Source organism: Enhydra lutris, unplaced genomic scaffold, assembly GCF_002288905.1.
Source record: "Enhydra lutris kenyoni isolate GAN:26980312 unplaced genomic scaffold, ASM228890v2 scaffoldscaffold5, whole genome shotgun sequence".
NCBI classification, from domain to species: domain Eukaryota; kingdom Metazoa; phylum Chordata; class Mammalia; order Carnivora; family Mustelidae; genus Enhydra; species Enhydra lutris.
In genome coordinates, this window is record NW_019154089.1 from 11,472,085 (window position 1) to 11,489,043 (window position 16,959).

Here is a 16,959-nt window from a genome sequence, read left to right on the forward strand (position 1 = left end):
ACTGTAATGAAGCCAGTGGAAGTCCTTTGTCCGAAACACAAATCTCAGAATGGGGCAGAGCTGTAGGATGCCATTGTCCTTGGTTTTGCAGAGGAGTCTCTGGTTTTATCACGGAAAACATCCTAAACTTGTAATTACTGCATTTATGAGTTCTGTAATCTTGGGCTCCTGGGGCTACATGTCTGATAGAATGCTATCTGAAAGGAAGTAGAAAGAGCTAAGAAAGATCAATGGTAGAAAGATAAACCAATGCATTAGTGGGGAGAGAAATCCAAAGCCATTTTAAGCATTATCTGTTTAAAGAGAAGAAAATCTCCCTATTCTTTTTTTTTTTTTTTTTTTGAAGGAAGTAGACCTGACAAGTAATGGGTCACATGTTGTTTTCACAGATATCGACGAGTGTATGATCATGAATGGAGGCTGCGACACGCGGTGCACGAACTCAGAAGGCAGCTATGAATGCAGCTGCAGCGAGGGCTATGCCCTGATGCCCGACGGGAGGTCGTGCGCGGGTACAGACTGGACAGGGGGTGGGGGTGAACCATGCACAGCTCACTGCCGGTACCTCACAGAGCTCACTCTAGACATCTAGAGTGGGCCTGGACGGGAAACGCAGTATTTGAGCTTACTCAAAGCCAGTGTCATTCTTACTTAATGCTAATCTTCTGTCATCAGATATTGACGAATGTGAAAATAATCCTGACATCTGTGATGGCGGCCAGTGTACCAACATTCCTGGGGAGTACCGCTGTCTGTGTTATGATGGCTTCATGGCTTCAATGGACATGAAAACGTGCATTGGTGGGTGCCGTAAAGACAGGATAAATGTTACGCATCTATCTGCACACACACAAGTGCACATACATTTAAACATAAGAGAAAGAGGCTTTTTCAGTTACTTTAAAAATTTAAGCCACTGTATTACAGGGTGGGAAAGCTGAAACAGAAGAATTATTTAAACATAATTCTAGAAAATAATACTATGTCTTGCAAATAGATTATGTTTTAACTTTTATCTGTGTATTTCAATGTTATGCTGTTCAGTTTAAAAGAGAGCTTTCACATTCCTAGGATGAACAAGTATTAACCACACTATTGAAAATAAATTTTCTAGATGTGAATGAGTGTGACTTAAATTCAAACATCTGCATGTTTGGGGAATGTGAGAACACCAAGGGATCCTTCATCTGCCACTGTCAGCTGGGTTATTCCGTGAAGAAGGGGACCACAGGATGCACAGGTAGGTCCCACACTAGGGCCCCCTGTTCTCTGGCTTCTCTTATTTCAGAGGTCAGCCTTCAACATCACGGGGTCCTTTGCACCTATGAGACCATGACCCACACCAGGGGTGACCATGTGATGAGCACATGCCCCAGGGCATGTGTGCAGGGTTTGTCCCCTCTCTGGTGGCACAGTGCTTCAGCCACCCTGCCACGGAGCTGGCTGCTATCCGCCCGCAGACTGGGGGCAGGGCCCTGCCGTCCGGTCCCATGTGTTTGCAGAGTAGTGGCTGCTCTTCGCACTGCCCACACAGGAGACACAAGGAGAGAGCACCACAGACCCGGAGCCATTCCGCTTGTGGCTTGTTTTTGCAGCTCTTCTGAGTGGGCGGAATTAGTGCAGACTTCTATTTAGATCCTTTGACTTCCTCTCCCCCATCTTTTCCCCTCTTTTTTCCTTTTCTCTCTTTGCTTTTGCCCTCTCTTGCCTCGGCCCCAGTTGACCCTCTCTTTTATCTCTCCACTTTGTTTCTTTGCTCACCCCGTCTCCTTTGTCTCTTGTTACCTTTCTCTGTTAAATAAGTTGTGAGCTTTTGCATAAAATAGGCGGGGAAGTCCCCAGGTGAGCGCTTTGGACCAGGTCTTCCTCATTGTTCAATTTAAAGCCATCATTACCATTTTGCTCAAGACAGGCTGTGGGTGGCTTGGACCGCAGCCTGGCGCTTAACCTGACGCCTTCAGAGACAGGCGGGTGAGGAAGAAGGGGTGCTCTGCATGTTCACCGCTAGGAAGGCTGATGCAAAGCCAGTCGCTCTGTGGGCGTGTGTGTGCACGCATGCGTGTACATGCATGTGTGTGAACATAGGATTGCAGCATCTACGATGTGTAATCATTGAACTGGGTGGAGAAGATTATTCTTTCTATGCTGGGAAGCTCTGGTGAACCAAAGCTACATAGTTCATATGTACATATATGAACTATACATATATACATATGTGTGCATATGCATATATAATGTGTATATATCTGTGTGTATGTATAGATGTGTGTTTATGTGGTGAAAGCTTCTCATTTTCCAGGTATAATTTCCAGTGGGTATTTTTACATATTCTCAAATAAAAGCTGAATACACACTAAAATGATAGTTTTCCAAAACTTTATACCTATACTGTATCGATTCTAAAAATGACAAGAATTATTACTTATTTTAAGTCAGGTTTATTTTAATCTTTATGAAAAACATGTAATATTAATAGGAAAGAATAGGAGGGTCTTATTTTGGAAATGCAATTTCTTTTGACATCTTATAATCATGCCTTCCACATGGAGTTTTTTCTGGGCCCGGGCAGAGAGGGGAATGGGGACAGACACATGTATCTCCCTTGGGGGAGTCTCTCTCTTCTACCAGAAAGTGACTGGCAGTTTCCTCTAGTAGAGAAAGGCTTGTTTGACTTGGATCATGAACTTCCAGATCTTGTGGGTGCCTACAAAATTAAAAATGATGTAAGTGTTTTTTTTCCATACCAATTTAGGTATTTCCATGTTTACTTTAAAATTTTACCTGTGCAGAATTATACTTGGAAGTAGAATTAATGAGCTTTATATTTAATTTTCATCGTATTAACTGTGGCTTCTCAGATGTTGACGAGTGTGAAATTGGTGCCCACAACTGTGACATGCATGCCTCCTGTCTCAACGTCCCGGGAAGCTTCAAGTGCAGCTGCAGAGAAGGCTGGGTTGGAAATGGCATCAAATGCATTGGTGAGTTTGCAAATATGAACAGCCTTTGCTAGGACACAAAATTCTTGGAGGCTTTTCTTTGCACAGTGGTTAACCCACGTACTTGAAAAGGAACACGCTCTTGCCTTTCATTTATTCTCTTGAAAATTAAAGACTATCTTTAGTTGCAAGGTAATTCCTGCCTAAGAGTTTCCTTTAACCTTGGCATAAATTATCACATCACAGCAGTATGCCTTGGCATCTGCTTTTTAATGTGTTGTTGTTCAGTAAAAATTATTTGATGTGTAGCCAGAAATCCAAACAGATGTATGATGAAAAATGACTTATGTATTTCTCCAGTCTTTTCATACAGCAATCAGTGAGACTTAGAACCCAGTGAAACACATGAAGGAAATGGAAAGGTTTTATCAGATAATCTGAGTCTGTACCTGGTCAGTACCAGCTTCTTAGTAGAAAATAGAATTCTTCCAGAGAAAGCAAAAGGTTTTGCTGGATTCCAGGAGGTCTGATTGGGACAGAGGAGACTAGAAGGGCAGGTGCCATTCTGCAGGCTTTCAAGTTGCTGAGCTGGGGTCTCCTAAGTCTTTTCTAGCTGGAAGGTGGGGGCCTGGTTCTTCCCCTCACTGCCCCACATAGCGCTGCTTCCTATGCTCACTGTTGTGCATTCTTTACCAACAAAGCCCTGTTCCAACTGGTTAGAATTATCCAGGTCAACTTAAAACAGAAAATAAAACAAGCTCAACTGACCTCCCTAGGATTACTCACTAAAAGCTTATAAGCCAGCAGAAGGCATTGAAGAAGAGAGCCTTAAGATCTGTTAACAATAACATCACTTAATTGAAATGTACTCTCTTGGCCATTCAGGTGTTTTATACTTGCCTAATGTGTAGGAGCTGACTATGAATATAAATGATCATACTTTCCAAATAACTTTGCTAAGTAATGTTCTCTGATGGCATCATTCAGTTCACTAGCTACCCGCTTCTGGTCGAGCCATCACTGTTATCATTAATCTCATAGGTTTTCTTTTTTTTTTTTTTTTCAGCCATATCCCCATTCCTATTTTCTGGCCCTATGGGCTACTGGTTTCCTCTTTTCTAGCCTTCCTTTTTTGTGCTCGTCCATCCATCACTCTGGCCAACTATTGCAAAATACAAAAGATTTGACTGTGTCCAGGTACTTTTACTCCAAAACATCATCCGAATTCATTCTCTTCTTTCCATCTCCATCCCTCTGCTCTAATCTCAGCCATTCTCTCTCCTCCCATCTCTCTCTGTCTCTTCCTCTCTCTGTTGGAGGCAAAAGGAACATCCTCATAGTCTTCTTATTGCCTTGTTGGTCCCATAATCCATTCTCTGCATAGTAGCCGGAGAGATCTCTTAACTCATGAATTTGATCTCTTTACAATTGTCATCTGAATCCTCAAATTGAGGATAAAATGTAGCTTCCTTCCTGTGGTTTACAAGATCCTGTAGTCTCCTCCCATAGCTCTCCAGCTTCAGCTTTCATCAGCCCCAGCTCCTACGTTCTATTTTATCACTCTGGCTCCCTTGGTGTCTTTTATCACATTGAGATCTTTTCTGCCTTAGCATCTCTAAATATGCTATTCCCTCAGGAAGGAATACCTTTCCCTGCTTCCAGGCAACAGGCTGATTGATCGTTCCAGTGTGAAGTTCACTGAGAACTCCCTCCCCAGTGGGACCTTCCTTGTTCCTACAGACCAAACAAGAGGCCCATTTTATTCCTTTTTTTCCATGGGACATACAACACGTTTGACATAATCAGTATTTCTGTGTTTAGCATGTTTCATTTTTACTAGACTAGACTCTGTGAGATCAAGAATTCGATCTTAGTTTCCTCATCTGTTCAAGGTGCTTGAAAATTCTTTGCTAATTTTCCTGCTTTGAAATTTGGTTCCTGAATTTAGAATTTGACACTTTTTTCAGGATAAAGGAACCAGTGATCACATCTGTGCCCGGTAGGATTCAAAAGGAAATCTAGCACCAGTTTACCTTTTAACCATTAAAATTCTAGCTTATTAGATATCTCACAAATATTTTTGTTAATCATTATAGCCCCTGTTTATAGAACTAACATTTTGGATTGTGGGTCTGAGATCCTAGAGAATTAGAATTGTGACCTTCATGTAAACTAAAACAAATCCTATTTGTCCACTATACACTTAAATTAAGACAAATGAAAATCTGTCTGTGTGTTTAAATGTCCCATTTTTTGTTTTTGAACTTGATCACTCTCTTCTCTTGGCATGCAGACCTGGACGAATGTTCGAACGGAACCCACCAGTGTAGCATCAATGCTCAGTGTGTAAATACCCCGGGCTCCTACCGATGTGCCTGCTCTGAAGGGTTCACTGGAGATGGCTTTACCTGCTCAGGTGGGTGAGAGTCCTCAGGTGTGCTCTGGCATGGTTTTTGTGGAACACTCCCTAAGCTTGCCCTCTTTGAAAAAAACTATAGTTAAGGCGGGGAGGGGGACTCCATTCCGATTTTTATCACTAAAGGAATGACATAAGGGAAAACTATTCAGTGTCTTAAGATACAATATACATTCCACCCAGTCACTGCTAGTTCATGTGTTCCTCAGAATCTCAGGTCATCAGACTGTGTTGAAAAGATGAAATGAAATCACACAAGTGAAGGGGTTAGGAAAACACTTCCTAAGAGTTCAGTAAATATTAGCTGCTACTGAGCTGCTCTTTGTTTTGCATTCCTTGAGAATAAGACATTTCTTCTTACACGCCTGTGAATGACTACATCATCTTGCTGGACATAAAGTATGACACTTTTAAGATTGTGGAGATTGGTATTCCTCAGTTGAATTTCAGCACACACTTTAAACCCCCAGTTAAAAGACAGACTCTTAATTTTGTTCTATTTATTGACTTCAAAAACACCAACTCATCATTTTCAGATGCTTCTTTAAGAAAACATGCTTATTTAATATTTAAAGCCTCATTACTCTTCAGCCTTGACTTATTGCCGCTTTGGTTGCATTTCTCGGCAACTGGTTGTGAACGACAGGGCGAAGCCTTGACAGGAGCGCAGCTACACTTAGATGGCGGCCCAGCCACAGGGGCTGCACAGAGCCTCCCATTCCGCCTCTTCTTCTTTTTATTTATTTATTTTTAATATTTTATTTATTTGACAGACAGAGATTATAAGTAGGCAGAGAAGCAGGCGTGGGGCCGGGGGGCGGGGGGAACCTCTGCTCCCTACTGAGCAGAGAGCCTGATGTGGGGCTTGATCCCAGGACCCTGAGATCAGGACCTGAGCCGAAGGCAGAGGCTTAACCCACTGAGTCACCCAGGTGCCCCCTGTTCCTCCTCTTCTGACCAGCACAGGGGTGGTGAACTAATAAACAAAACCATGCACAACAGGCAGCTAGCACTCGACCTGGCAGATGTTAGCCCTCCATCCAGTTGCTTTCTGCACTACCCCTTTTTCCATTGGATAGGATTAAGCAAATTGCCTGGTCTATGATTCCTGCTCATTTGCATAATTAAGAGAGAAGTATTTTAATACAATCCTAATGATGTGAAAAAAGCTCTCATATAGTAGTTAAACATACTTGAACTAGTTACAAAACAAGTTGTTAGTTCACTTGAAAGCATTATAATCTTAGACACCCTTTTTAAGATTGATTTCAGTGTTCTCAGTCATCTGTCAATGGTGTTGGTATAATACTGATGCATCGAGGTGGCATGAAAAAGAATGAAGTTCCAAGAGATACCTGCCTTCTTCCTGTTAATCGGGCAATAATTGAATTTCAGGGTTTAGGTTAAACAGCTCTGTTAGCAAGTTGTACACTTTTGTTTAGGGGAATGTGACTGAGTGTTGTGCTATGTCCATGAGCGTCCGCTCCAGCCAGTAATGTTGACTTGGTTTTAGAGCAAGAAGAAGCCATGTCCCAACAAGGGGAACTTAATAGAGATGTCATTCACTTCTCCCACAGATGTCGATGAGTGCGCAGAAAACATCAACCTCTGCGAAAACGGGCAGTGCCTCAACGTCCCGGGTGCCTATCGCTGCGAGTGTGAGATGGGCTTCACTCCAGCCTCCGACAGCAGGTCCTGCCAAGGTGGGTCCCTCCGACTCCAGCTCATTTCCAAGCTGGATCGGCTACAGCACATGAAACCACAAAAAGGGCTGGAACGGGTTCCACCTGGAAGCAGAATACACAGCACATGCTGCACATATAAAAGTCATTCGTTTAAGCATGGATTATTCTGCCGAATGAATAATGATGAAGGCGGCTTTCATCTCTTATGAAGTTTTCCTGGCCAAGAGCCAGCAGTTGGAAGTTTGGCTCATTCCTTTTTTTGTTTTTTTTCTTTTTAACTATTTCTTTTTTTCTTTTTCTTTTTTTTTTATTACTAAATGAACAACATGTGGAAAAACTATTCAGCTTTTTAAAACTAGGAGATACTATCTCCCCTAGTCACTGCTACGTAATGTGTTTATGAAAACCTCAGTAGCTTGTGTTGGGCATTTATCTTCATGTTTTAGTGTGCTGTCTGTCTGCAACTGGAAGTCCTCCTCGGAGACTCATCAAGGCCTGCACCTTTTGCCTAAGAACAGTGTGTCCTTCCCTTAAGTGGTGACATCATCCCTCTTTCCTAGAAATGGGACTTGTGACTAGTGTGATAGCTCTCCAAGAAAAAGAATGTGGATTTTCTCTTAGAGACTCAATTCGCTTTGCATATAGTGTGGGCCATCACTGTGTTCATGTGGAGTACATGAAATACACATGAGGAAAGGAAAAAGATTAAAAACAATTAATGAACCAGAAGGCTTTAACAAAACTAATGATTCATAGAAAACCTTTAAAAAAAGTAACTTGGGCTAAGTGCTGGGCAAAGATTATAAAATGAAACCAAGATTACTGGCTCTCCCTATGCTGGTGTCTAATCAAATGAATAGAAATAGCAAGTACCAGCATACATGCACACGCACAGCTCACCAGTGTTGACCAGACAAAAACAAAGCCTACAATCTAGAATGGCTCAGAGTAGAGCCTATATCCATCTCTCTGCTTGAAGTGGTATTGAAGAAAGGAGGTGTGCCTAAAAGGTCGTGGAAGTTTCAATACATATCCACCAATTTTTAGAGACTCGGACCAAGAGAATGAGTAGTAAACCCTGGGGAAGATGATACTATAAACTGAAAGCATTCATGCTTCGATACTGACCTGTTAGACTGAGCTGAATCTAATGCATTTCATACAAGGCCATTGTAAAGTAAACTTCATTTTTTTTTTCCCCCTAGTCCTGGTTTCTTGTAAGCACCAAAGCTAATTAATAGAAAATGTGAGTCAGTGTGGTTTTGGAATTACATGATTTATTACTCATTTCAGCTTGACAAGAGTTGGTGGGAAAAGGAACAAGTCAGCAGTAGCCAGATACTTTAGCCAATGTAAAATTTCAAAAAAATTAATTCTTCGTGCCTAATAATTTCCCCCTTCATAATCCTATTCCTTTATCTGTGGGCTTGGCCCTTCCAGAACTTCGCCCCAGGCCTTCGGTGAGGTAAGGTAGTGCATGTTCATTGTACTTGCTTCAGATCTTGGTTTTTCACAGTGTATCATTGCCAGGGAGGGAAACACCTCTTGCCAGGACAACAGAGAAAGGCCCACAAGTCGTTCATCCTCAGTGAGACCCTGCTCCGCTTAGCTAAATACCAAATTTTGAGATCCCAAAATGTAATTCCATGGTTCTGCCTCTTTCTACTTGATGTTGTCTTATCTCTCCCTACAAGATTGGCATCATCTAGACAGTTTTTCCTGTATTTGCTAATTGGTTACTTGAGGCCTTCCCATCTGATTATAAGTATGTGCCCCTCTGAATTGACTTTCTGACCAACATTTTCCACTCAGCCTTTGCTTCTCACCACAAATTCTCAGAATTTCTTTTTTTTTTTTTTTTAAGATTTTATTTATTTATTTGACAGATCACAAGTAGGCAGAGAGGCAGGCGGGGTGGGGGAGGAAGCAGGCTCCCCGTTGAGCAAAGAGCCCAACGCAGGTCCCAGGAACCCGGGACCATGACCCAAGCTGAACGCAGAGGCTTTAACCCACGGAGCCACCCAGGCACCCCAGATTCTCAGAATTTCTGTAGAGTCCAAAAAGTTGCTGCAGTTGGCCATTTCCCAATATTCTCTACCAAAATGGGAAAATACAAAACCCAGAGGAAGCTCCTCAGGGACAGGTTAGGACTCCATCAATGGAGTAAACATAGATATAGACCATTTGGTGTCATGTACGAAGAGAGAAGAGAGGCCAGGTTCATCAGCAGAAGAGCACACAGCACCCAGGGCAGCTCTTCCAGCTCTTCCCATTTTTGTCCCCACCCCTTCCTCACCTTAGGCTAACCCAAGAGCAGCTTTAATGAAATCCATACCCCAGCTTGTCTTCCAAATAATGCCCAGATAAAGAGGGAGTGGAAAGGTCTAGACACTCTATCTAAACTACTGGAGTATGTAAGAACTCATAAAAGGGCTGACCAAGTAGCGTGTCCACAAGTTGAAAATAAGCAGTGGCAAACCTGCAGGTGTCTTGTGGAACAGCAGTGAAAGCACACACCAAAAGGAAAGAACCAACCCAGAGAAGAAGAAAACCACCCAAGGAATGGAAGCAAATTTTCCACAGGTACTTTGTGCCATAGATGACCTTAATGTGAGCCTAAATATGAGTGAACAAGATCAAAGAGATTATAAAAACAAGATATGACAAAAGGCAGAAGGGGAAATTGTAGAGCTTTGGGAAACAGCAAAATCAGAGACCTATTCAATAGACACAGCAGAGAACAGAAAAGATAGCGGTAAAAACATAATGACCAGCATACAGAATGGACAAAAAGAGGTGGACAAAAAAGTCAGAACAAGAAAGGGGGAAGAGCTTAACACTATGAGAGAAAAGGCAAAGACCACAAATGGAAGTATAATCAGTGTCTCTGAAGTGGAGAGCCCAAAATAAATGAACGGAAAAAGTACTGAACGTCCAGACATTTCCCTGAAGTGGAAGAAAGTGCTGAATGTTAGAGAAAAAGGTAAATCCAAGACCAGAGATTTAGCCCTCTTACTTTTGTTCACTTAAGCCCTCGAGAAGGATTCTTTAGGCTCTAGATGGAGAAGGAACATCATGAACAAAACCGAAACATTGAATACCAGAAGACACAAGAACGAGGCCCACAAAATCCTGAGCACCATGAGAGGATTTTCTACCTCAGCAGTTAGTCAGTTATAAAAACAAAAGGCAGAAATATTCTCATACGTGAAATAATGCACAGAGAAAACACCTGTGGGCCCTCCCTTCTTGGGTAACTAAAAACTTAGAAGTGCAACACAACCATTCGAGAGAGAAATCTAAGAGTTGCAGTAAAAGGCTAACTGATTCCTTTAAGAATCAACACTAGATGCTTCAGAAATAACATTTAAAAGTGAAAATTACAGAACTAACAAAAAGAAGTTGGAAGCATATGTGAATGCTAATTTTTTTTAAAAGATTTTATGTATTTGACAGAGACAGAAGGGACCACAAGCAGGGGGAGAGGGCGTGGGAGAAGACTCCCCGCTCGATGTGGGGATCCACCCCAGACACCAGGATCATGACCTGACCCAAAGGCAGAGGCCTAACAACTGAGACACCCAGGCACCCCTAAACGCTAATTTTCTTATCATTCATGGCACAGAAGCCATTAATACTGTCTCAAAATTATATTTGAATTTTAATATAAGGGGAAAAGAGCATCATCTTTTAGTGTTTTTTATCAACTCTTAACATTAGAAAGTATCTCAGAAACTACGGAAATAAATACAAATTGATCTTCTGCATAGAAATTGTTTCAGCTTCCCTCTGTAACTGTGGCTAGAGCAGTATTTGGAATGATGTTCATCAATGACAGTTCCTTCTGGGTGGATGGACTTCTGAGCGATTTTCTGCTTTTCCCACCTTATTTGTGTATTATTTTCTTGGTTTTCAATTTGCTGTCAACACTTTTCTGTATTGTTTGAATTTCTGAGTATGCATCAATTTAAATAAAAACAAGACAGTATTTTGAAATACCTTCACTTGTGTAAGTGTAAGTATACCCAAGTATTACATTATTTAAATGGAAGTTATTTCTAATAAAGTTCATTTAGAAGTAAAATGCATATGAAGAGGGCTGATAGTACAGTTCCATTTTCACTTCGAGATTAACAGTATTTAATCGTAGACTAGTTTAATGAGTCTGATTCATTTGTATAAAGAGAGTAACTGTCTTTATAGCCTCACCACAAAAAAAGACACATTAATACATCAGTTGATTTTTTTTCCCCCAACAATTTATTTCTCTTTACATTAGCAGTACAAGCTCACTAATGATAAGCTGGACTGGCAGAAAAATGAAATTCCATCAGTTGATCTTTTAAACAAAGTTTGGACCACACTTGAAATTTAATATAGTTGGAACTCATTATTCCTTAACTATGATGAACGACCAGCAGAACTTTTTAAACTTCATACCTAACTGTCTCTAGACAGCATGTTAGCATGACTGGTCTCATCTGGCCTAAAGTGACATGCCTGCCCTGCCTTCTCAGAGTATGAGGGCATTTGTGTACAGAAATGTCCATCTTCTTCCTGCAGTAGAAATATAGGTTATGACTACAGCTGGACACATACCTATATGCCTTCATTTTCATATGCATGAGGAAGGTAACTTCTCCCTTACTGATTGAATTAAAGCTTCATGGAAGAGTTTCATAAATGGAATTTATGTCTTCAATTCAGTGGAGACATTTTAATGAAATTTGTGAGAACATAGAGCAATGGTTGATCTTATTATATGCTATTAGAAAAAAAATACTTCTCTATTTAAAACTAAGTTTATGGTAACAGATTAGACGGCAGAATAAAAAAAGGTTTTTTAAAAAGTTAAATAATTTTAATGTTATCTTTAATATTTAAAATATGTTCTATACTTTGTGTGTTGTGGATGTTTAGAAGACATGTTTGTACTAAGTTATTAGAATCTTGGAATTTATTTTCATGTTTAGTTTTTCACAGTCTCATTCCATTGATATGTTCATAATTAGTTCTTTTATTTTTATGCCTTAGGCAAATTCTTTCTTTTTTAAAGTATAGTATAACCCAAGACAGTTAAAATGCTCAGTAAAATAAAATATTTCTTTTAGACCTTTTTGTTCCATAGATGAACATTAGTTGTTGCCATTTCTGCGGTCTACCTAGTCAAAGAAAAAGAAAATTCTTTACTACATAAAAACATCTGGGGAGATAGAAAAATTTATTAATGTGATAAAAATTAAATCAAGATGTCTTTGTACATAAGAGATTATTATTTTTTTTAATCCTCAGATATTGATGAATGCTCCTTCCAAAATATTTGTGTGTTTGGAACATGTAATAATTTGCCTGGAATGTTTCATTGTATCTGTGATGATGGTTATGAATTGGACAGAACTGGAGGGAACTGCACAGGTATGGCCAGTAAAGGGCTTGATCGTGTTCTTACTAGTTGAGGTGAATATTTTGTGCTAAGTATAAAAATTCCTCAAATTTCTGCTCAGCCCTCTGCTTAGCCTGCTTTATACTTCATGTTATGTATTTTTTTGGAAAAAGATTGTATTCCGACACACTTACTTTTAACTATGGGATTGATACATTTTATGTAAATAACTTAGTATTAAATATCTAACAGGAAACTAGGAAACTGTTTCTTTGTATAAATGTGTGCATGTGTATGTACATAAATACATATATCATTTAAGCAGATGGTGACATTTTTTTCTTCTTCAGCATCCCAACATCTAATTATTATTTATTAAATAAGTTAAAGGATACTGTCCTGAATACCATGTGGTTGATCTGTAGAACCTGTTATAGATCTGTCCAAGGATTTGATCTCTGTTTCACTGTGCTGAGGCCTGCCCAGAGATCTTTAATAACTTGCAAAGATTCTGCCAAATTTGTGGAGATAGCAGTGTGCAGAGAAAAAGTAAAGATGTTGATGTGGGCATTTTAAATGCTTTTCCTAGATATTGATGAGTGTGCAGATCCCATAAACTGTGTGAATGGCCTATGTGTCAACACTCCTGGTCGCTATGAGTGTAACTGCCCCCCGGATTTTCAGCTGAACCCCACTGGTGTGGGTTGTGTTGGTAAGTGAAACAAAACTATATAGAGTTAAATATTCACACTTTCATGGTAATGCACTGTGGTGAGTATTTGCTGTAATTAATTTGAAAACAAAATAGTCCTTTCCCTTAACAGACTCAGATTACCAATATGTATGGTTACTCGTGTTTTGTTTATCTTCCAAGACAAAGAGAGGAGTCGAAAAATGAGTGACAGCCTAGATAGCAAAGTGGTTCTCAACCCAAGCTGCACAGTAAAATCCCATTTGGAAATGCCAAAATCTACTGATGCCTACTTCACGTCCAGAAATTGAGTCATTGTCATTTAAGTAATACTGAGTCCTCAGTATTACTTAAAAACTTTGTTGGAGCAAAGGCTATGAACAGGCAGCTGATAAAAGAGAGTACTGCAAAACGAACAAAGACAATGAGCAAAATGATCAAAGTCTTTAGTAATAAGAATAAATCAAAACACCTGTATAACTATCACTTTATGCCTAACACACTGACAAAACTTTGGCAACCTGGTTGGTGTAAAGTGTTGGTAGGAGCATGGACCTCAAGGAGCTCTCTCTTCTCCTGGTAGAAGTAAAGATCAGGGTAGCCTTGCAGAGAAGATTCTTGGAGAACAGTACCCAGATTAACTGTCAGCATATCATCAATTTAGGTTTTGAGTTTCTTAGTAGAGCAGTTCTGTCTTTGTGTGGTTTGATATTTAATGGCCTTATTTTTTCTCAGAGGTCTTCCAAAGAATGGAGGCTCATTCTATCTTAAAAGTACCATAATGGCCCGTTAGACCCTCCTCTAAGTCTAAGATGCAATATGAGATATTGATGATCTTGTTTTCCCTTTGTCCTAAAATTTTTTGCCATTTTATTATTTTAGGTTTTATTTCATCATTACTCACCAGTTAGGTCCAATGATGCTAAAAACAAAGATGAAAATAATAAAGTGGAAAATCATGCCATCACCTAGAAGGATTGATATAATAGTGAAAAAAATGCCACCATTTCATAATCTTCAGTTTTCTTACTGTGTTGCTCCTGGGGTGGCATCATCTTCCAATAAGGTATAAAAGAACATTGGAGTCACTATATTTGGAATCTTTAGGCACCTATTGAACACAGTTGAGAGTTCAGAAGTTTTCACTTTCTGGCCATGGGCAAGGAAAAGAAAATAGGGCGTGAAAAACATTTCCCAGTTGTCAGGTGGATCGGGAGATGGATCGGGAGATGAATGCAACATAGACTCCAGTCTAGATTCTAACGATGGTGGAATTAATCATAGAAGCCAAATGCCAGGCTGCAAGTCTTCAGAGACCACCATCCTAGATGAGATTTTTCAAATTCAAGAATCAAAGAGTGAGTGAATAGTAGACCTCTGTAGACACAGGAAATACGATCTTCTCATCTCTTAGTAAGAAGAACCTCAACATGCAATATTTAACAAGTACTTGAGTCATTCCTCCTATTCTTTTATATCCCAAATTTAATTGACACAGGTAAAAGGTACAGGTATTTAGGCAAAGGTTATTAAAACAAAATATGGCATGTAGAAAGATCACTGAGCTGACTATCCTAACTGGTGTTGATAAATCCAAAAATGATTTTTTTTAATTTATGGAGCAAAGAAAATAGCTGTCCTCTCATCACCAAAGTGAGGAGCTGTCACAGTTTTCAAAAATATCTTCAGCATTGTGTTTTAATGATGCAAGAAAAAGAACAAGAAGTAATGATAAGCTAGAAGCTATTATAGATGTGTTTGAAATGTGTAATCAGTTTTTACAAAGTTGATATGTTTCAGGTTCATGCATGGCAGCCGATGGGCAGGTAATTGTGTTCATAGGACCATCTCAGTCATGTATCTCTCCAAAACCAAGAAAATCTGGAACAAAAATTTGAATTAGAGATGATTAAGTTGTTACTAGAATTTCTAGTAAAGTTGTTTCACTGTGCTTTTTTTTTTCCTGTGAATTATTTTCTAAGTTATTATAAAAAATTGAAAACTTCCATTTGATGCAGATGGTAAATGCCAGTGACTGTATTTCCTGATACTGAGGGCTAAGAACATGGAAACTGTGAACCAGCAGTTTCTCTGTTGGCTCTAGGTGGCAAAGAAAGAAACTGACAGGCCCATTCACAGACATGGGTAAAGACATTGACTGCTACAGTACTGGTGGTAGCATGGACTTCAAAATCATTTCTGGAGAGTAGATAGATTGAAAAAGAATGACAATTGGCCACCCTGTAGAGCTGACAGATTGCATGTAATAAAAACGGAATGAGACCTGTGACAAAATACCATTTATGGAAATTTAAAATGTGCTCTTGGAAACCAAAATGCTCATTTTACAAGAACACAGACATAAAGTTATTATTAAACACATTCAGATGGTTGGTTAGAGGACAAGGAAAAGTGATAGAGCGGAGGAAGGGCAGGAGGAAGCATGAATGCATGCAAACCTAGTAAGAGTAGGACCAAGGCTTAGTTCACCTCTCTGTACCTGCGATTAAGCAAGAAAAACAAGAAAGAAAGAAAGAAATTAAAGGCTTTCCAAGTGATTCTCATGAGCAATCAGGTATGAAAGCTACATTGTAGGCCATACTGAGGACTTGAGATTATACTCTTGACTGAGAAGGTAAGCCATTGGAAGTACTTCTGAAGGGTTACTGTGGGTATGGGGTGGGGGGGCTGTCAGCTGTCATCAGGTCAAGGACTGAAGTCAAGAGTTGAGTTAGGAAACCATTGCAATGGTCCAGGAGAGAGGTGGCAGTGGCTTGGTTCAGACTGTGGTGATGGGGGCAGTGGAGAGGTCACATTTCAGATACGGAAGTGACTGACTTTATTACTAGATTGAAGTGACTGACTTTATTACTAGACTGACTTTATTACTTTGACTCCTTACTGTCATCATACAGGATGACAGTAAGGAGTCAAAGACTGACTCCAAGGTTTAGGGCCTGAGCAACTGAAAAAAATGGAGCTGTATTTATTATTGAAAATGCCAAAGACACAAGAGAGGAGGGGAGTACGCTTTATATGTGGAGGAAGGAGGATCAAGAGTTTGATTTTGCTGAGTGAAATAAGTAAAGCAGAGAGAGTCAATTATCATATGATTTCACTTATTTGTGGAGCATAACAAATAGCATGGAGGACAAGGGGAGTTAGAGAGGAGAAGGGAGTTGAGGGAAGATGGGGAGATGAACCATGAGAGACTATGGACTCTGAAAAACAATCTGAGGGTTTTGAAGGGGCAGGGGGTGGGAGGTTGGGGGAACCAGGTGGTGGGTATTGGAGAGGGCACGGATTGCATGGAGCACTGGGTGTGGTGCAAAAACAATGAATACTGTTATTACGCTGAAAATAAATTTAAAAAATTTTAAAAAAAGAAATAAGAAAAAGTTTGATTTTAGATGAGTTAACTTTAAAGCAACTATTGGATATCTAAGGGGAGAAATCAAACAGACAGCGGGCAGAACGGCCTAGGGTTCTGGGAAGAGATGAAAAACAGAAATGTTAATTTGAGAGTTCTGAGCAAAAACATAGGATTTGAAGTTATGGAACTAATGATCTAGATGATAATTATGGATCGAGAGCAGGGAAAGACTGAAATTCTTTGATGTCTTAAGTATCCTCTCTAAAGTTGTTACTGACTGCGTTGCCCAAAATTCTCAAAGGTCTCTGTGCAAACTGAGCTGAAACCAGATAATGGGGAGGGAAGGAAGGAGATGGGGTTATTGATATTTCTTTGATAGGATACACAGCTTTAAGCTGACTTCTCTGGGCTTTTATTTCCATTTTGATAAATTCATGATACTGATTGATTATGACAAAAATTTCTTTCATTC

The 16,959-nt window shown here is 39.9% G+C and overlaps 1 protein-coding gene across 1 annotated transcript in view; it reads left to right on the forward strand.

The window, feature by feature from the left end:
* LOC111140889 (fibrillin 2) overlaps positions 1-16,959 on the forward strand; it is a 247,559-nt gene that overhangs the window by 183,331 nt on the left and 47,269 nt on the right. The window contains exons 29-36 of the mRNA XM_022493138.1: positions 390-512; positions 676-801; positions 1,115-1,240; positions 2,859-2,981; positions 5,233-5,355; positions 6,933-7,058; positions 12,333-12,455; positions 13,013-13,135. Of these exons, the coding sequence (XP_022348846.1) occupies positions 390-512; positions 676-801; positions 1,115-1,240; positions 2,859-2,981; positions 5,233-5,355; positions 6,933-7,058; positions 12,333-12,455; positions 13,013-13,135 (993 nt within the window). The remainder of the gene's footprint in view (positions 1-389; positions 513-675; positions 802-1,114; positions 1,241-2,858; positions 2,982-5,232; positions 5,356-6,932; positions 7,059-12,332; positions 12,456-13,012; positions 13,136-16,959) is intronic.